The 21747-nt window shown below is 47.2% G+C and overlaps 1 protein-coding gene across 2 annotated transcripts in view; it reads right to left on the bottom strand.

The window, feature by feature from the left end:
• The window catches only part of LOC142157921 (uncharacterized), a 36139-nt gene extending 15104 nt beyond the window's left edge, over nt 1-21035 (bottom strand). The window contains exon 1 of one of the 2 annotated variants that reach the window (XM_075211429.1): nt 20927-21035. In XM_075211429.1, the coding sequence (XP_075067530.1) occupies nt 20927-20950 (24 nt within the window). In that variant the 5' untranslated portion in view covers nt 20951-21035. Of the gene's footprint in view, nt 1-8213; nt 8410-20926 lie in introns of those variants that run through there. The other variant, XM_075211430.1, reaches the window with a different exon arrangement.
• Nucleotides 21036-21747: the final 712 nt, after the last annotated feature.

Below are 21747 nucleotides of genomic sequence, written 5' to 3'. Positions count from 1 at the left end.
GTATACAGCTAGAACATGTCTAATCAAGAGCAACTGTAAAAATGTATTTTATGTACAGTAAACATTAAATATCCTACTAAATGTATTTGATTGTAAAAAATGGAAAAAAATTAAACTCCTACTTTTTTTAAACAATCTTGTAATGACTTATTAACAGAAGACATAAATACTTTTAGTTTTTTCTGTGCATTCTTTTGGAACCTTATATTCCACATATGTATTGGAGGTATCCTGCAGTGTGTTAGAGCAGAGCGCACCTAGACCCGTATTCAACAAGAGACGTCCAAAACCAAAATCCAAAACCGCACAGTACTTTAGTTTTTTGCGTGACTTAACAAACGAGTCCTCAATGTGTAATACATATTTATACCCTACTTACATTTCCTATTTTGGCGATATTGTAAGTGATTGTGATGTCACATACGGGACATGGTGCAGACAGGACAAATAAATAACTTCTTGTAACAGCCAAACAAAAACTGTACAACTATAAACACAGAAGTTGATACATAGAAACAATAGTTACATAACCTGCTGTACACTTTAAAATAAGAAGGAAACTTCTGCTAAACAGATCAATAATAAATATAATATTATACGCTGTGGATACTACCACTAATATCTACTACAGATTATAAAGAACGACGACATTCATAGTAACTCTCCTATTCCATCCTTCATGCAAACATCTACATCTTCTAGTAATTCCATCCACTTAACAGTGACACGATTTCCTAATTCACAGACTTCATTTGTCTTCTTCCATCACTCAGCAGTAACATATTATACACACCCCCATCCATCTTACTTTTACTCTGCTTCCTCATCCTCCAATCCTGTACAACGCTACTGAGCTAGATCCGGTATCTGTAGGCAGCGGCCCACAGCTACAGAGACCGCTCACTGTGTATCAAATGAAGGATCCCACATTTATAGCGCTTACATATGGTCTACAAATAGCCAAACGCTTTACTGCACTGGTAAATAGTCTTGTGGATGTTGTAGTTCTGGGACAAATTTTAGCCCAGAGGGCAGAACTCAGGTCAGTCAATTAGGAAAATTTTAAAAGGAAAAGATGCAGGTAGCTTACTAGGAGACCGGTTTGCAGGTCAAATGCCTCCCTGCACCCCAATCCAGCCCTTAATCAGAGCCCAATTCATTAATTAACGTAAGTGATGCACATACGGGCCAGATCTTCCATAAAATTGCTCAGAAACGGACTTTGGGCTTCACGGCTGGTAGATTTGCAGGTCGTGGCCCGTTGCCCTGTCCCAGGTGTGACAGACTTGTGCCAGGTGGAGAACAGACCGGTCAATGTAGCAGAACTGGTACGTGGATGGACAGAGAAGTGCCAAAGTGAAGATCAAAATAGTCAGGAAAGGACAGGTCAATAAGAATCAGAACCTGGGCCAATACTCTAATCAGTCACCAAGTCCACAGGAACACTGGAGTACAGGTAAGGAGCCCAATACTCTGCACAGAACAGGTTTAAATAGACTGAGCAATTTGAATTGGGTGGGCATCAGTGGTGTCACTAAGCACATAACCAAAAGACGAAATCTCCGGTGGAAACATGTGCTACAATTCTAAAGAAACCCGTGTCAATTCCAATTAGCACTAGCAGACCAGGGGCGAGTCTAACGAGTTCCCCAGTTTACACCAAGAACCGCCTCAAGGCAGGATGGGCTTTGCTGCTGAGAACATTGGAGGTGCAGGACAAACAGGAATACAGTAGCCGTAGTGGAATGATCAGACAGGCCAGGATCTGGTACACGGAGGAACAGGATCGTCAGACAGGCCAGGATCTGGTACACGGAGGAACAGGATCGTCAGACAGGCCAGGATCTGGTACACGGAGGAACAGGATCGTCAGACAGGCCAGGATCTGGTACACGGAGGAACAGGATCGTCAGACAGGCCAGGATCTGGTACACGGAGGAACAGGATCGTCAGACAGGCCAGGATCTGGTACACGGAGGAACAGGATCGTCAGACAGGCCAGGATCTGGTACACGGAGGAACAGGATCGTCAGACAGGCCAGGATCTGGTACACGGAGGAACAGGATCGTCAGACAGGCCAGGATCTGGTACACGGAGGAACAGGATCGTCAGACAGGCCAGGATCTGGTACACGGAGGAACAGGATCGTCAGACAGGCCAGGATCTGGTACACGGAGGAACAGGATCGTCAGACAGGCCAGGATCTGGTACACGGAGGAACAGGATCGTCAGACAGGCCAGGATCTGGTACACGGAGGAACAGGATCGTCAGACAGGCCAGGATCTGGTACACGGAGGAACAGGATCGTCAGACAGGCCAGGATCTGGTACACGGAGGAACAGGATCGTCAGACAGGCCAGGATCTGGTACACGGAGGAACAGGATCGTCAGACAGGCCAGGATCTGGTACACGGAGGAACAGGATCGTCAGACAGGCCAGGATCTGGTACACGGAGGAACAGGATCGTCAGACAGGCCAGGATCTGGTACACGGAGGAACAGGATCGTCAGACAGGCCAGGATCTGGTACACGGAGGAACAGGATCGTCAGACAGGCCAGGATCTGGTACACGGAGGAACAGGATCGTCAGACAGGCCAGGATCTGGTACACGGAGGAACAGGATCGTCAGACAGGCCAGGATCTGGTACACGGAGGAACAGGATCGTCAGACAGGCCAGGATCTGGTACACGGAGGAACAGGATCGTCAGACAGGCCAGGATCTGGTACACGGAGGAACAGGATCGTCAGACAGGCCAGGATCTGGTACACGGAGGAACAGGATCGTCAGACAGGCCAGGATCTGGTACACGGAGGAACAGGATCGTCAGACAGGCCAGGATCTGGTACACGGAGGAACAGGATCGTCAGACAGGCCAGGATCTGGTACACGGAGGAACAGGATCGTCAGACAGGCCAGGATCTGGTACACGGAGGAACAGGATCGTCAGACAGGCCAGGATCTGGTACACGGAGGAACAGGATCGTCAGACAGGCCAGGATCTGGTACACGGAGGAACAGGATCGTCAGACAGGCCAGGATCTGGTACACGGAGGAACAGGATCGTCAGACAGGCCAGGATCTGGTACACGGAGGAACAGGATCGTCAGACAGGCCAGGATCTGGTACACGGAGGAACAGGATCGTCAGACAGGCCAGGATCTGGTACACGGAGGAACAGGATCGTCAGACAGGCCAGGATCTGGTACACGGAGGAACAGGATCGTCAGACAGGCCAGGATCTGGTACACGGAGGAACAGGATCGTCAGACAGGCCAGGATCTGGTACACGGAGGAACAGGATCGTCAGACAGGCCAGGATCTGGTACACGGAGGAACAGGATCGTCAGACAGGCCAGGATCTGGTACACGGAGGAACAGGATCGTCAGACAGGCCAGGATCTGGTACACGGAGGAACAGGATCGTCAGACAGGCCAGGATCTGGTACACGGAGGAACAGGATCGTCAGACAGGCCAGGATCTGGTACACGGAGGAACAGGATCGTCAGACAGGCCAGGATCTGGTACACGGAGGAACAGGATCGTCAGACAGGCCAGGATCTGGTACACGGAGGAACAGGATCGTCAGACAGGCCAGGATCTGGTACACGGAGGAACAGGATCGTCAGACAGGCAGGATCTGGTACACGGAGGAACAGGATCGTCAGACAGGCCAGGATCTGGTACACGGAGGAACAGGATCGTCAGACAGGCCAGGATCTGGTACACGGAGGAACAGGATCGTCAGACAGGCCAGGATCTGGTACACGGAGGAACAGGATCGTCAGACAGGCCAGGATCTGGTACACGGAGGAACAGGATCGTCAGACAGGCCAGGATCTGGTACACGGGAGGAACAGGATCGTCAGACAGGCCAGGATCTGGTACACGGAGGAACAGGATCGTCAGACAGGCCAGGATCTGGTACACGGAGGAACAGGATCGTCAGACAGGCCAGGATCTGGTACACGGAGGAACAGGATCGTCAGACAGGCCAGGATCTGGTACACGGAGGAACAGGATCGTCAGACAGGCCAGGATCTGGTACACGGAGGAACAGGATCGTCAGACAGGCCAGGATCTGGTACACGGAGGAACAGGATCGTCAGACAGGCCAGGATCTGGTACACGGAGGAACAGGATCGTCAGACAGGCCAGGATCTGGTACACGGAGGAACAGGATCGTCAGACAGGCCAGGATCTGGTACACGGAGGAACAGGATCGTCAGACAGGCCAGGATCTGGTACACGGAGGAACAGGATCGTCAGACAGGCCAGGATCTGGTACACGGAGGAACAGGATCGTCAGACAGGCCAGGATCTGGTACACGGAGGAACAGGATCGTCAGACAGGCCAGGATCTGGTACACGGAGGAACAGGATCGTCAGACAGGCCAGGATCTGGTACACGGAGGAACAGGATCGTCAGACAGCCAGGATCTGGTACACGGAGGAACAGGATCGTCAGACAGGCCAGGATCTGGTACACGGAGGAACAGGATCGTCAGACAGGCCAGGATCTGGTACACGGAGGAACAGGATCGTCAGACAGGCCAGGATCTGGTACACGGAGGAACAGGATCGTCAGACAGGCCAGGATCTGGTACACGGAGGAACAGGATCGTCAGACAGGCCAGGATCTGGTACACGGAGGAACAGGATCGTCAGACAGGCCAGGATCTGGTACACGGAGGAACAGGATCGTCAGACAGGCCAGGATCTGGTACACGGAGGAACAGGATCGTCAGACAGGCCAGGATCTGGTACACGGAGGAACAGGATCGTCAGACAGGCCAGGATCTGGTACACGGAGGAACAGGATCGTCAGACAGGCCAGGATCTGGTACACGGAGGAACAGGATCGTCAGACAGGCCAGGATCTGGTACACGGAGGAACAGGATCGTCAGACAGGCCAGGATCTGGTACACGGAGGAACAGGATCGTCAGACAGGCCAGGATCTGGTACACGGAGGAACAGGATCGTCAGACAGGCCAGGATCTGGTACACGGAGGAACAGGATCGTCAGACAGGCCAGGATCTGGTACACGGAGGAACAGGATCGTCAGACAGGCCAGGATCTGGTACACGGAGGAACAGGATCGTCAGACAGGCCAGGATCTGGTACACGGAGGAACAGGATCGTCAGACAGGCCAGGATCTGGTACACGGAGGAACAGGATCGTCAGACAGGCCAGGATCTGGTACACGGAGGAACAGGATCGTCAGACAGGCCAGGATCTGGTACACGGAGGAACAGGATCGTCAGACAGGCCAGGATCTGGTACACGGAGGAACAGGGATCGTCAGACAGGCCAGGATCTGGTACACGGAGGAACAGGATCGTCAGACAGGCCAGGATCTGGTACACGGAGAACAGGATCGTCAGACAGGCCAGGATCTGGTACACGGAGGAACAGGATCGTCAGACAGGCCAGGATCTGGTACACGGAGAACAGGATCGTCAGACAGGCCAGGATCTGGTACACGGAGGAACAGGATCGTCAGACAGGCCAGGATCTGGTACACGGAGGAACAGGATCGTCAGACAGGCCAGGATCTGGTACACGGAGGAACAGGATCGTCAGACAGGCCAGGATCTGGTACACGGAGGAACAGGATCGTCAGACAGGCCAGGATCTGGTACACGGAGGAAACAGGATCGTCAGACAGGCCAGGATCTGGTACACGGAGGAACAGGATCGTCAGACAGGCCAGGATCTGGTACACGGAGGAACAGGATCGTCAGACAGGCCAGGATCTGGTACACGGAGGAACAGGATCGTCAGACAGGCCAGGATCTGGTACACGGAGGAACAGGATCGTCAGACAGGCCAGGATCTGGTACACGGAGGAACAGGATCGTCAGACAGCCCAGGATCTGGTACATGGAGGAACAGGATCGTCAGACAGGCCAGGATCTGGTACACGGAGGAACAGGATCGTCAGACAGGCCAGGATCTGGTACACGGAGGAACAGGATCGTCAGACAGGCCAGGATCTGGTACACGGAGGAACAGGATCGTCAGACAGGGCCAGGATCTGGTACATTGAGGAACAGGATCGTCAGACAGGCCAGGATCTGGTACACGGAGGAACAGGATCGTCAGACAGGCCAGGATCTGGTATACGGTAAGTCAGGGAAGCAGAGTTCGGTACACAGGGGAATCCAGCAACACACAAGGAGCAGCTCAGAGGGCAGGCAGCACAGCAAACAAGTTGCACAGACTCTGTGCAAGTGTCAGAGTAAAATAGAAAGTCATTTGAAAAGCCCGCCCCTGACAGATGGGGCGGGCGGCATGGAGGAGACAGCGCAGGAGCGTGGATAAGCCAAGTTCTTACACCATGCTCCTGCTGTTCTACACAGAGTGCACCACACCCCGGACTCCGGTAAGGGTCTGCGTCCGCCACCTGACAGTTTATACTTAGTCCAAGCATTGTATTGCACATAGATCTCTTATTTTAGGACCTCAATAGTCCATAATGTGGAAGACAGACATGTTCATGTAAGTGGGAAGCCAAACAAGTCTTATTTATGGGAATCAGAATCTGCACTGCAGCCCGGGAGAATTAGAAAACATACCTGGTTATATGTCAAGATCCAGAGGAAAGATTCATGAGTCATGTTTATTTAGTAATCAGATATGCACCAGGGAAAGCAATGACAGCAGCACAGATTCAACCTGTATGTAACAGTGCTCTCTCCCCAGGGAATAAAACACACTGGTATTTATGGCAGTGTGTGTGGGGCGGAGGGATAATATTGCTGCTAGGAACACAGGTACTTGCATCAGTACAGAACATTCCTTCATGTTATGTCATTCTAGAAGTCTCATTTCCCAGTAACTGAACATCAATGTCTATTCTCCTGATGATATAAGCTCACTTCTTTAAATTAGCACAATCATTTCAGCATCTATATAACTGCTACAGAAGTACAGATATCACAATTAGACGCTGTCATTTTGTACTAAATGACTAACTAGAATCTGACGTCACTAAACAGACACATTGAGAATGCAGAATTTAAAGCGGCAATGGCAGAACCCGGCAACTGGACAATTTAATCTAAGGGTTAAGCGCTGGGTCCCGTCATTGCCGCTTTAAACTACAAATTCTCAATGTCGCTCTGTTTAGTCACGTCCAAGTGAAGTGCCGGCAAGCACTATGTGCGCAATTTATACCAGTCTGCATTCCACAGTGTTCAGAGATGTCCTCTGTCCATTTTTATGTAAGTCTGCCTTTAAACCATGTTGAGGTTATTGTAATCGAAATTGTTTTGTCCCCATGCTCCTTGATGCTATTAAAGTCATTGGAATAGAGAGTGCCATCATCATCACCATCTATTTATATAGCGCCACTAGTTCCGCAGCGCTGTACAGAGAACTCGCTCACATCAGTCCCTGCCCCATTGGGGCTTACAGTCTAAATTCCCTAATACACACACAGACAGAGACACAGACTAGGGTCAATTTGACAGCAGCCAATTAACCTACTAGTATATTTTTGGAGTGTGGGAGGAAACCGGAGCACCCGGAGGAAACCCACGCAAACACGAGGAGAACATACAAACTCCTCACAGATAAGGCCATAGTCGGGAATTAAACTCATGACCCCAGTGCTGTAAGGCAGAAGTGCTAACCACTGAGCCACCATGCCGCACCAGGACAGCAGTACTCCCTTCCACTTCAATGGCGACATCCTGTCTTTACACCAAGAAGATATCTTGAAGAATCAGGGATAGGCGCCCTTGCCGCAACAGGACAATACCTCTGGCACCTACTTGGCTCCTTCATTCCCCAACAATGCGACTAGTTCCTAGTGCATGAGAGGCGCATTCTTATTGATATCAGTGCAGCTGACCAGGCCGCCTCCACTCTGCAGATTGGCTGACAGCGCTACAAAGAGTCCCCAAAACAAGCCTGTTATAACCAGACACATCCTGAGGTCTGTAGGATTACAGTCACACTCATCACCCGATTCCTAGGATGGAGGATTGTTTTCCTGTTTCATAGCATCTTATAGTCGCTGCCTGTCCGTCATAACCTTTATTATGTGCAGTATTATATTTATATATTAAACAGCAGCAGCACAAACCAGCTATTCAATCAGAGAAAATAATCTCTGCATCCCGAGAGGCCACCGGCAGGCGCAGGAGATAACAATACACTTCGTTATGTCTGACACTTCTCTGTAAGAGTTTAACTCACCATAGTGCTGTGAGCTGCTTGGGAAGTCGGCCACTGAGGACACACTCATCTCATCTCACTATTTATAGCTGCACATCTCTGCCTGTCCCCGGCACCAGTAATGAAGTTGTTTCAGTTTCATCCTAGGCTCCACTTCCTTCCCTGATGCATCTGTCTGCTGCTTCCTGCTGGTACCAGCTATACTGAGCTGTAATGTGATCTCCCTGTGTTCACCAGAGAGGGTCTCCTCAGCCTGGGCTCCTCCACCCCCACCAAAGGATGGAACGCAGTGTATGGGTGGCCGGATCTCATTTTCATACTTTCCCTGTACAGTGATCTACCACCCTAAGGGTGCAGGCAGGGCGGTGGAACATGGTAAGCAAGGCCGGGGAAGGGGGGCGGCCCCCGCCTGACATCCCCCGCTTCTCCACCAGCCTTTAAAAAAATCAAAAAAATAAAATCCAACACCTGATGCCTGCGACGGCGGCGCCCTCTTCCCTTTGAAATGAATGTCGGGCATGACGTCGTCACGCACATTGTGCCCGACATTCATTGCAGACGAAGCAGTGAGGAGCGGATGAAGAGGAGCGCCGCCGACGGTGACAGAAGACTAGAAAAGACAGAAGAGAACAAAAGAAGGCAATAGAAAGGTAAGAGAAAAAGAGAAAAAGAAAGAGAAAGGAGCGCAGGTTTAAGGAAAATTAAGGTAAGTGAAAGAAAAAAAACGGGGGAAAAAAAACGGCACAGCATGGGGGGGGGGGGGGGGAATGATTAGTAAAGGGGCACAGCATGGGGGGTGAATGATTAGTAAAGGGGCACAGCATGTGGGGGGGAATGATTAGTAAAGGGGCACAGCATGTGGGGGGGAATGATTAGTAAAGGGGCACAGCATGTGGGGGGGAATGATTAGTAAAGGGGCACGGCATGTGGGGGGGGGGGAATGATTAGTAAAGGGGCACAGCATGGGGGGTGAATGATTAGTAAAGGGGCACAGCATGGGGGGGTGAATGATTAGTAAAGGGGCACAGCATGGGGGGGAATGATTAGTAAAGGGGCACAGCATGGGGGGGAATGATTAGTAAAGGGGCACAGCATGGGGGGTGAATGATTAGTAAAGGGGCACAGCATGTGGGGGGGAATGATTAGTAAAGGGGCACAGCATGTGGGGGGGAATGATTAGTAAAGGGGCACGGCATGTGGGGGGGAATGATTAGTAAAGGGGCACAGCATGTGGGGGGGAATGATTAGTAAAGGGGCACAGCATGGGGGGGAATGATTAGTAAAGGGGCACAGCATGGGGGGGAATGATTAGTAAAGGGGCACAGCATGGGGGGGGAATGATTAGTAAAGGGGCACAGCATGGGGGGGAATGATTAGTAAAGGGGCACAGCATGGGGGGGGAATGATTAGTAAAGGGGCACAGCATGGGGGGGAATGATTAGTAAAGGGGCACAGCATGGGGGGGAATGATTAGTAAAGGGGCACAGCATTGGGGGGGATGATTAGTAAAGGGGCACAGCATGGGGGGGAATGATTAGTAAAGGGGCACAGCATGGGGGGAATGATTAGTAAAGGGGCACAGCATGGGGGGAATGATTAGTAAAGGGGCACAGCATGGGGTGGAATGATTAGTAAAGGGGCACAGCATGGGGGGGAATGATTAGTAAAGGGGCACAGCATGGGGGGGGGGAATGATTAGTAAAGGGGCACAGCATGGGGGGGGAATGATTAGTAAAGGGGCACAGCATGGGGGGGGAATGATTAGTAAAGGGGCACAGCATGGGGGGGGAATGATTAGTAAAGGGGCACAGCATGGGGGGGAATGATTAGTAAAGGGGCACAGCATGGGGGGGAAATGATTAGTAAAGGGGCACAGCATGGGGGGAAATGATTAGTAAAGGGGCACAGCATGGGGGGGAATGATTAGTAAAGGGGCACAGCATGGGGGGGAATGATTAGTAAAGGGGCACAGCATGGGGGGGAATGATTAGTAAAGGGGCACAGCATGGGGGGAATGATTAGTAAAGGGGCACAGCATGGGGGGGAATGATTAGTAAAGGGGCACAGCATGGGGGGAATGATTAGTAAAGGGGCACAGCATGGGGGGGAATGATTAGTAAAGGGGCACAGCATGGGGGGGAATGATTAGTAAAGGGGCACAGCATGGGGGGGAATGATTAGTAAAGGGGCACAGCATGGGGGGGAATGATTAGTAAAGGGGCACAGCATGGGGGGGAATGATTAGTAAAGGGGCACAGCATGGGGGGGGAATGATTAGTAAAGGGGCACAGCATGGGGGGGGAATGATTAGTAAAGTGGCACAGCATGGGGGGGAATGATTAGTAAAGGGGCACAGCATGGGGGGGATGATTAGTAAAGGGGCACAGCATGGAGGGGAATGATTAGTAAAGGGGCACAGCATGGAGGGGAATGATTAGTAAAGGGGCACAGCATGGGGGGGAATGATTAGTAAAGGGGCACAGCATGGGGGGGAATGATTATTAAAGGGGCACAGCATGGGGGATGATTAGCAAAGGGGCACAGCATGGAGGGGAATGATTAGTAAAGGGGCACAGCATGGGGGGGGGAATGATTAGTAAAGGGGCACAGCATGGAGGGGAATGATTAGTAAAGGGGCACAGCATGGGGGGGGGAATGATTAGTAAAGGGGCACAGCATGGGGGGGAATGATTAGTAAAGGGGCACAGCATGGGTGGGAATGATTAGTAAAGGGGCACAGCATGGGGGGGAATGATTAGTAAAGGGGCACAGCATGGGGGGGAATGATTAGTAAAGGGGCACAGCATGGGGGGGGAATGATTAGTAAAGGGGCACAGCATGGGGGGGATGATTAGTAAAGGGGCACAGCATGGGGGGGAATGATTAGTAAAGGGGCACAGCATGGGGGGAATGATTAGTAAAGGGGCACAGCATGGGGGGGAATGATTAGTAAAGGGGCACAGCATGGGGGGGATGATTAGTAAAGGGGCACAGCATGGGTGGGAATGATTAGTAAAGGGGCACAGCATGGGGGGGGAATGATTAGTAAAGGGGCACAGCATGGGGGGGAATGATTAGTAAAGGGGCACAGCATGGGGGATGATTAGTAAAGGGGCACAGCATGGAGGGGAATGATTAGTAAAGGGGCACAGCATGGAGGGGAATGATTAGTAAAGGGGCACAGCATGGGGGGGGAATGATTAGTAAAGGGGCACAGCATGGGGGGGAATGATTAGTAAAGGGGCACAGCATGGGGGGGAATGATTAGTAAAGGGGCACAGCATGGGGGGGAATGATTAGTAATGATGTGCCCAGTGTGATGATGAAGGGGGCACAGTATACTGAACGAGGGGGCATATTTTTATGAAGGAGGAGACTGTCCCCTCTATTTAACCTTTTATGTTTTTATTTTGGCCTAGGGGTGCCTTGAAAAAATTACAGACTCTAAGGGTGCCTCAGACCGAAAAAGTTTTGAGCCTTGGAGAGGGGGTGGAGACTTGCACCTAAAGAAGTGACAATAACTTGTTTCCCACTCCTACAATTTCTATGATCTTATGAGTTTATGGAGAATTACATTATTGCATCAGTCTCCTTAATAATATTGTATATAATATAATAGTCATATTGACATCACTGTAATTTGCAGAAAATGTAAAATTGTATTACAAACAATATATATTCTTCACTTATAGTATTCATGTATCCATAAATGTATGCTGTCATGTATTATTCTCTTTATTACCGTTTATTATAGGATTTATATTAAAAGAAGCAAAGCATTATTGAATTAAAAGATAATTTATACCAGAGGAGGGCGCACATGTTTTTTTGCAGGGGGGCGTCAGACTTGCTAGCACCGGCCCCCAGTGAAAGTGACCAGGGCCAGAATAAGGGCCACATGGGCCTGGGGCTGAAAATTATAAAGGGCCTGTTGTGAGAAGTGCCGTCCCACTGGAGGTGTGGCCAGTACTGTGTGGGTGTGGCCAGGTGTATGGGCGTGGCCAGCACCATGGAGGGCACAGCTTGCACTTCATTCTAACCACCTACATCTCCCTCCCATCCTCCCTTATATAAAGAGGGCACCACTAACTGGTTCATACAGCATGTATGTAAAGTGCTGAGTGGGAATACGTCCCAGGTCTTCCTCATGCCGGGACAAGCTCTTGGCTAAGCGAATAGTCCCCTAAGATCAGGACTATCCTGATGGTTTTATTTATAAAGTGCTTCTTTTTTTTTTTTCATCAATAATTTTTGTTATAGTTTTTGCAAAATATTTGGGATACAGAAAAAAAAAGGAAGGGAATCAACAAGCTGTATACAGGGGGGGGGGGGTTCACAGAGAGGGGTGGTTGCTCAATGAGTATCACAACAAATATAGATCGTACATTCTGAAAATAGAAGAGACAGCTAAACAAAAAAACATTGCAATGTATATCATAGAATGTCCAAAAGATGCTGGGGGGGAGGGAGGAAGATGACCCTCTATTTGCATCCGCTCCCTCTAACATATACATGTTACTTCATGATAGGGGCCGAAGCGGAAGTGGAGTATGGTCTGTATCGTTTCCATTTCAAAGCTGTACTGTATTTTAGAAATAATTTGAGCCAGAGTAGGAGTTTTATAAAATGCTTTAACAAACATAACCTGAAAATGAGCATTTTTCATGTAACATTGAACAAAATACAGGGTGCTGAAAACTTAAGTAAATGAATACAAAAAATTATACTTTAATCCAAAATATATATATATATATATACACACACATAATATTCCTCAACCAGCATCTTAGACTCCCTAGGTTACCCTATTAACACTCTCTACACAGCTAATAAAAGATGAAAACCCGGCCAATAAGTAATTTTTACCTCTGCATTCTAGCTGGACCAATATGCAATATGATGGAGCACTTACCATGTGTGTCAAACTCCCATTGTCCCATAGATGGTAAGCACGCAAGCAGGGCCCTCTTACCTCTCTGTCTGTATGTATTAACCAGTATTGTTTTACTGTGTGTTCCCAATTTTAAAGAGCCACGGAATCTGCTGGCGCTATATAGTGTTGAGAAATATATATATTTATATAAAATCACACATACATATACACAATCACTGTCCTCTTTACAGGTAATTCTGCTAGTTAATGCAAATGTCTAATCAGCCATTCATGTGGAGGAAACTCAACGCATACAGACATGGTCAAAAACTGCAAAAATTGCAGTCCAAACACCGGAAGAGAGAAGAAATGTGATCTACGTGACTTTTACTATGGAATGATTGTTGGTGCCATATGGGTTGTTTCAGTAGTTCAGAAGCTGCTGATCTCTTTGGATTTTTACACTCAACAGTCTCTAGTGTTTACAGAGAACAATGCTCAAAACCAAAACCATCCAGTGAGCGGCAGTTCTGTGGGTAGAAACACCTTCCTAATGAGACGTCTGAAAAGAATGGGCAGCTTGGTTCCAGCTGATAGGAAGTCGACAGTAACTCAAGTAAGCATGGGTGGTATTCAGAAGAGCATCTCTGAATTCACAACACAGCCAACCTTGAAGTGGATGTGCTACAGTGGATGTGGCGGACACAAGGGTGCTGTGTATTGTGTGGCGGACACAAGGGTGCTGTGTATTGTGTGGCGGTCACAAGGGTGCTGTGTATTGTGTGGCGGTCACAAGGGTGCTGTGTATTGTGTGGCGGTCACAAGGGTGCTGTGTATTGTGTGGCGGTCACAAGGGTGCTGTGTATTGTGTGGCGGTCACAAGGATGCTGTGTATTGTGTGGCGGTCACAAGGGTGCCGTGTATTGTGTGGCGGTCACAAGGGTGCCGTGTATTGTGTGGCGGTCACAAGGGTGCTGTATGGTCTTCTGCTGCTGTAGCACATCCATTTCAAAATTGAATGTGTTGTGAATTCAGAGATGCTCTTTTGAATACCACCAACCTGAGTTACTGTCGACTTCCTATCAGCAGCACCCTTGTGACCGCCACACAATACAGAGGGCAAAATATGATTTTTATTGATACAAACAAACTGTGCAGTTAATGTGTGATAATCTGATCATCAGTTGTTGGGTCATTTTCATACCTCCTAACACCTCAAATAGCCAAAGGGGAATATATAAGATTTGTTATATAGAACTATTCTCTCTTTATACATCTGAGCAGACTTCAAGATACAAATAATCAAAACACAGTTACCCGTCAGTGGCACCAGGGCATAATCTCCATTGAGTAAGCCCACCCGCTCATCACATGGATGGTGGTACACGAACTGCCCCACGCTGTGCTGTGAAACCCGGCAACTCTTATTCTCAGAGATAGCAGTGTGGTACCCCTTTGATGTAAAAGATTTTTATTGAATCAAACAAAATATACATAAAACAATCAAATGGTTCAAACGGCAGTTAAACGCCTCAGGTATCAAACACATACACAACAAACCAAAGTGACAAAGACAGAGGTACAGCATTATAATCTAAGGGGGAGGACACGTCACCTGGAGCGCCTTAGGTAGGAAGTCAGTTTGAGTACATAGAGGGCACTTCGGGTGGTCCCAATTTCGCCTTTTGATAAATATACTCCTAACTGGTGAAGAATTTAAGCTCTGATCGTCAACACAAGGACACAAACCCCAGCACCACAGGCACAAAATATATCCCTGTGCAAGTGTTGTACAGTCTAATAAACACTCAGTATATTCTGTCATTGACCAGTTGGATGAAGACTGTCCGTAATGGGAAGATGGCCCCAGGTATTAGCTTAACGGGACATTCACACATCTATAAGGTTGTCCTGCTATAAAGGGTTTTTTAAACATTATTTCAGAATAAAGTTTTGATAATATAAGGAACAATTTGGGGGTAAGCAAAGTTGGCGGATCATTTCTATGGGGGGGTGCTGTTACGTTTCTCTTCTACGTGGCAGTTAGTACTATTGAAAGCCACGAAAGGTGGTATAATGGTGAGAAAGAGATAGCCCTGTCCATCTCTGCAGTGACACAAGAGATTAATTTCACAGGGTGATTGGGGGGGGGGGGGGTCGGGGGAATCATGAATGGAGCCAAGGGGAGTAAGGACTTGCCAGGGGGGGGCAGGAAAAGAGGGGTGGGAGGAGGGGTGTGCCCCCCTAACTTCATGGTTATGGGAGCGAGTTCAGTAGGGCCCCCAATGTAAGTGGTGTGAGCCAATTCCCACAGTGCCGTCCCCCTATTTTTTAAAATTCTATTAACATTGTAATCTATTTTTGCCATAGCAAAGTCGGTCTCTTTATTCCAGGGTTGATATGTGATGGAAGAGCCGAAATCCACTCAGCAGCTAAAAGAAGGTCATCCTCTACTGTAAAATATACAGTGTGCCATGAATAGCAGTGTACACAGTACAGTGAGAAATATAGCTCCAGAATGCCCCATATAGCCGCCAATGCCAGATCCATGCACAGTCGCCAAAACATAGGGATCCGACATCAAGATTTTAATAACTCTTGGATCATTGTGAAGCAAATTAAGTACTTGATCTACAAGGACAACATACTTTGCGGAATTGCTTTCTTTCATCTCCTCCTTCAGTTTCTCAAGCTGCTTTTCCAAAAGTCGAATTAAGGGAATGACTTGGCTCAAGCTAGCAGAGTCTGAACTCACTTCACATGTCACAACTTAAAATGGTTTCAGCACCTTGCACAGCACAGAAAGGATTCTCCACTGTGCAAGACTGAAATACATCCCCCTCCTTACCCAATGTCATGGCTTGTGCAATACGCTTGGATGGCTTTGCGCTGTTCCGCCATCCTCTGAAGCATGTACAGGGTGGAATTCCACCTTGTTAACACCTCTTGCTTAAGTTGGTGAGAGGGGAAATTAAATTGTTCTTGGAGCTGCTGCAATCTCCTACATGCTGTAGCAGATTGCCGGAAATGTCCCGAAATTTTATGGGCCACCGAACGCATCTTCTGCACCTCACGGTTATTTTTCAAGAAGCTCTGCACCACCAAGTTTATTGTGTGAGCAAAACAGGGAATGTGATGGAATTCACCCAGCTGTAATGCTCGCACAATGTTGTTGGCGTTATCAGAAATGACATATCCTGGGGAGAGTCCAAGTGGTATAAGCCATGTATCAATCACATCCCTTAGTTTTCGTAACAAATTATCAGCTGTATGCCTGTTAGTGAAGCCAGTGATACAAAGAGTGGCCAGCCTGTGAGAAATGTTATGTAGTGGTGTACATGCTGCTGCTGTTTCTGCTTGTGAAGGCGAATGACCAACCCAGTGGGCTGTCAGTCATATAATCTTTGGTTTGGCCACTTCCACTTGTCCACATATCTGTGGTTAAGTGTACAGTGGGTAGAATGGCATTTTTGAGCCCAATTAGTAAACTAGCTGCCTTTATAGTGGATATTGGATGCAGGTCTAACACTAGCATAGTCGCCATGGCGTCTGTGATCCGCTTTGCGACTGGGTGACTGCTGTCATACTTGCTTCCTCTAGCAAAAGATTGTTTCACAGTAAATTGTTGTAGAGTATTAGTGGTCTTCTTCTTGGGCTGCTTATGGGATGAAGATTCACCCCCCAGTAGCAGCAGCAGCAGTGGGACTAACGCTCAAGAATTCTTAAGAGGAATCAAGGATAGTGCAGGAGTCATTGAGCCTTACCAAGTTGGATGCAGAGCTAACTCGAATCGCTACTGAGGATATTGATGAGGACGGTGTTGTGGGTGTAGATTGCAGGCGTCGGGATGTAGGCGAGATCCGACTCGGCTTGGTACCCCAAAGTTCGGGTGGGTTCGGTTTTAAGGAAACCAAGCCTGCCCATCTCTATTTCTTATACTCATGGATGTCCTTACCACAGGAGGCGGTGATGGCAAATTCACTAACAATTTAAATATGAATCGGATGCTTTCTACAAGAAATTATATTTGGGATACAGAAGTAATTTTTTAACCTTAGGAGGTAAAATTGGCAACAGCCTTTAATACATCAAAATGTAAAATAATGCATGTGGGCCACCGTGAAGAAACTGGGATTATCTGGCCCAGTTATACCCATTTTGCGCTGTCTGACCATTCATGAATGTCTTACAATACAAGAGAAGTATAACCAAGTACCTTCTAGGGGTTCTATAGTCAATCAGTCAAATGCAGTTAGAAGGTACTGGAGACATTTATTGTAATGAAAACAATCACTAGAATTCTATTCACAAAGCGTAAATAAATGCCAGGCAGGTTTACCACATTGTCTGTCCCTTACCCCACTAGTTTAAGGAGCTTCAGACACCTCTATGTCCAGACTTGCTGAACCCAGGCCGCTTAGTCTGACAGTCTCTTCTCTACCACCGTGGTAAGAGACAAGCCCTTGGGCTCCCTGTTAGATCAGGCCCACCAAGTAGCAAGACTCACAAAGTTCTTCTGAGCTGCAGATATCAGGTATCAGCAGGATGCTCAGTCCAACAGAAGCCTAGACAATGGACAAAGGCAAAAACACCAGCAACCTCCCTGTGTCTCTCGCTTTCCTCTGTTGTTTTCCCATGTTCCAGGGACTGGGTCAGAGATGGCCTTAGATAGTGGGATCTTCTGACCAGGCTCTCCCATCTCATACCCTTGTTGTTTGACAAGCTGAGATAATGAGAACATACCCTGGTTAATTATGGGGCTAGGCCAGGATAATTAAGTGACGCTGCCCGTATTAACCCCCTCCAGGCTTTTTCAGACAGAACTATCTTCAAGCTGATCAGGGCTGCCCGTAGAGAAAGGATGGGTGAAGAATTGCAGCTACAACCCCCTCACCCGAGTCCTGGAAGTCCATGTAGCTCCATTTAAGCACAATGTATACCATTACAATATCAAAAATACACATTGTTACAGTCAAAATGTCTCCTATACATGCACGGTTACAATGTCCCATTAGTCCCAGTGGGAGAGAGGGTGTCCAGTGGGTTATTCATTTTATTTACATGTGTAAGACATGAGGTATCTGTAGTAGGAAGAAGGAGAATACAGTGTCAACCCGAGTGCTGTGTACAGAATTCAGGGAAGGATGGAACGTAGGGTTCATACCCACTGGCACTAACTACATACAAAACAACAACATTTTTATTGAAGGTCAAAAATGTACAATAGAAAAAAAACAGGAGTCATACAAAATAGAAAATCTTGGCCAAGATAAAGGTACATGCACTTGTAATATTTTACGAACGCCACAAGGGAGGCCATGGCAATACACAGTCATGTACTCAAATCCAAAATAAACAGCTAGATTCATGGGGTAGCAACGTCATCAACATAGCATAAGAATTAAGAGACTCCGTATCATAGGATAATATTGTCATAATACAAAGAGCTGAGAGGGAATAAAAATAAATACATTCCTCCTGTTGTAGCTATAGTAATATCTTACTACCATTTTTAATACATTTAAAAAGGGTCAACAGTAGACACCATTATCTACTACCGCAGTAACCAGCATTTGGTAGTGTTTGGCACCATTGCGGTTGCATTCTGTTTTTGGAGCGTATAGTCTTACTAGTTTAGTTTAGCTGGGATCTGAGATTTTTCCTGCTAAGCACCAGAGTCGCAACTTTAAACACGCAGATCCCTTAAAAATGCTCATACATTGCCCTGGAGATGTCATGCTGTTATTGTGATAGCAGGGTTCCAGGCTAGTAAGACAGGTTCAGCCCTCTCGACAGTTTATACTGCATTTATATTAAAGTGTTGGCGTCTTCAATGTTGCCATGTGAGTTTACTGGGCACAGCTATATCTGTACCATGTCCCTTTAGAGAGCTACCATCACTTGGCTTAAATGGGTTCTCCAGCCAACCAACACCACAGACTAGCACTTTACTTTGCGGGACACCATATGCTACCAGTCGGCCATACTTTACCGATAGGAGCGGTAATTTCGAAACCTGATTTTGCCCAAATAATGTCTATAGCAAAATAAAATCAGGAGGTGGCTTAAGAGGCCCTGATATCAGGGTTATCCTGGACAAGTGGGACCATATTGTTTTATACTGAAGCCAACCAGTCTTCCAGGAGCTGGACTGTACAAGGAGCCTGCTGCCTAAACTAAGGAAAGGGAAAAGTTGATGCCAGTCCCTCCAATAAGCAGAGGCCAATCCGGTTGGTATTCAGCCACTAGCGTCCTCCCCATTTCAAGCCCCATCACCGTGGGCATCAGACTGGCCATAAAAGGAGGTCTCACCCTGGTAACAAGAAACGTTGGCTTAGACAGAATTTATTGGGTGGAGGGGGGTTACAGCTGTCATTGGACTGACCAGAACCTGACTGGACGTGGCTCAGGACTCCGCCATCTGTCTGAGGGCCTACCTAAAGCTGGGTGACAACGAGCTTGGTCGCTGCCTTGCTGGCAGAGCAGCGAAGAATCGAAGGAACAGATCAGCTGCATCAAGTCTCTGATCTGGTGAATATAGTTATTCTGAGATTGAGTTGTGTGTTCAGTATGTCACAATAACCCCCCCCCGGTACATCGTTATAAGAAGTGTTACAATCACTTCTGCTTTATTTTTACAATAAGAGTACATTTGCTTTAATTAGAATTTTGGCACTTCTTTATCAGCGTGGTATAACAGGTAACCGTAAACCCCATATCTTGACACCTGCGCCTATTTATGAAGCGTATTATGTAACTGGACAAGCAAATTTATTTTCAACACAACTTATCATTTTGCTGCAGTTTGCCATATTTGTCTCAGTGCAACAATTTAAACCTTCTGCCCCACGCAAAAATTACTCACATGGATCACACTGAAAGATGCTGGCAAAGTTGTGCGGTATACCACAACATGTACTGTGAGGTCACCCTCGTTACTTTCCATACATGCTGCCAGGAAAGCTAACAATTATATAATGTGCGACGATTCCTAAAAGTGTAAGCTCACTTCCCACCTTCCGTGGCTGCAAACAGTGATATTACATGAGGGCATTCACCCATATCATAAATTAATAATTTATTAATGCTACTTGCTGTACTCTAACCCAGGTGGGTGCTGACCATAGACCAAAGACTTTACACATCTAAGCCCCCACCTAGGTGGGCATGATACAGTATAGACAAGTGCTCAATGCAGTATCAGAGAAGACTTATACTACACAGTTGCCCGTAGACCATCTCGATCTACTTTACACATTTACACACACACGCACACGCACACTTCCTCTATGTGGGGCCATCGAGCACAGTCAATTTTGTAACAGCTGGAAGGCGACATACTGGAGGATCTGTAGTAACAGATACTAACATCACTATTCCACACCATATCCCGCTGAATTACACCATATAAGACTTGAGGGCTCAGTGGACACTTGGAGCATAAACATTAACACTATGGGGTATATTCAATTCTTTGAATTCCCAGCAGCGTTAAAACTATTACCGTTATTACTGGATTTCAGCTCACGGCCCAGGGAGAAAACTACCGTAATAATGGTATTTACACACTATTACCATTATAACGGTAATAGTGCGCACGCCATGAGATTTTTGGCTATAACGCCGAGAATTGAATATGCCTCTATATGGAGAGTAACACACTAATAACCAGAAACAAATTTTAACAGCAACATAGTTTGTGAAGTAAACTAACAATCATTTGTATTTTTATGGCAGAAAACTGAAACATATAATGTACATGCATCTAATATATATGACCAGCTGTGCAATAAAGCAGGTGTTCACAGATACTATTTTAGTCACTTCTGAATGAACAAAGGATGGGATATTGAGGACTTACCTGAGCTGGGAGGGTTCTAGACATCCTGTTACACACACAGCAGGTTACAGACTGGGTGCTGGCTGTAACCTCTCTGTATCCCTGCTCAGAGATCTCTCAGGTGTTTCACTTCTGGATGATTTGGAGTCTGCAGAGCAGAGTATTAAACCTTTAATTAAAACACAGTCGTTAGCATGGGTGGAGCCCAGTTAATTCCTTGTATATATAAATACAGGCATTTCTCCAAGAGAACTTGTAACCAGACCAACATTCTCTATTAAAGGAGATTGTTGGTTACCATAACGGCTGGCCTTGAGGGATTGTATGTTATTAATTGCTGTACTCTGTTCTTTATTCTTCTCTCTCTGCAAAGTAATTAAAATGAGAATCTGGATGCGCAGCTGAAAGAAGGAAACATATCTAAATCTCCCGAACGCTGCAACCGAAACACTGAACTCTACCAACATTTGTATTTCTTTCACTGTGTCCGGAAGTGTGGAAGAAAAGTGTAAAAACAAAAATGTACACACATTGCGACTCAGACTTCTGACTTTTATAACATTTACAATGTTATTAGTGAACCTGCATTTTGGTGGTGAAAATATTCTAATAATAAAGAACCTGGGCCTGACAACAATAAACGGAAAACGAAGGTAAATTGTGTTTTAAAAAATACACGTACATCGGGCATATGTACGTCCGTATTCTGCAAGGAGCGGATCTGAAGTTACGTCTGGTGATGAATGCGGGTCTAGGTCCGCTCTGCTCTAATAGACAATATACTGCAGGGTACGCTCAATACATATGTGGAATATAAAGTCACAAAAGAACACACAGGAAAA

The sequence above is a fragment of the Mixophyes fleayi genome, chromosome 5 (genome assembly GCF_038048845.1).
Source record: "Mixophyes fleayi isolate aMixFle1 chromosome 5, aMixFle1.hap1, whole genome shotgun sequence".
NCBI classification, from domain to species: Eukaryota; Metazoa; Chordata; class Amphibia; order Anura; family Limnodynastidae; genus Mixophyes; species Mixophyes fleayi.
Note: the sequence above shows the minus strand (reverse complement) of the source record. Positions and strands in the feature narration are given on the sequence as shown.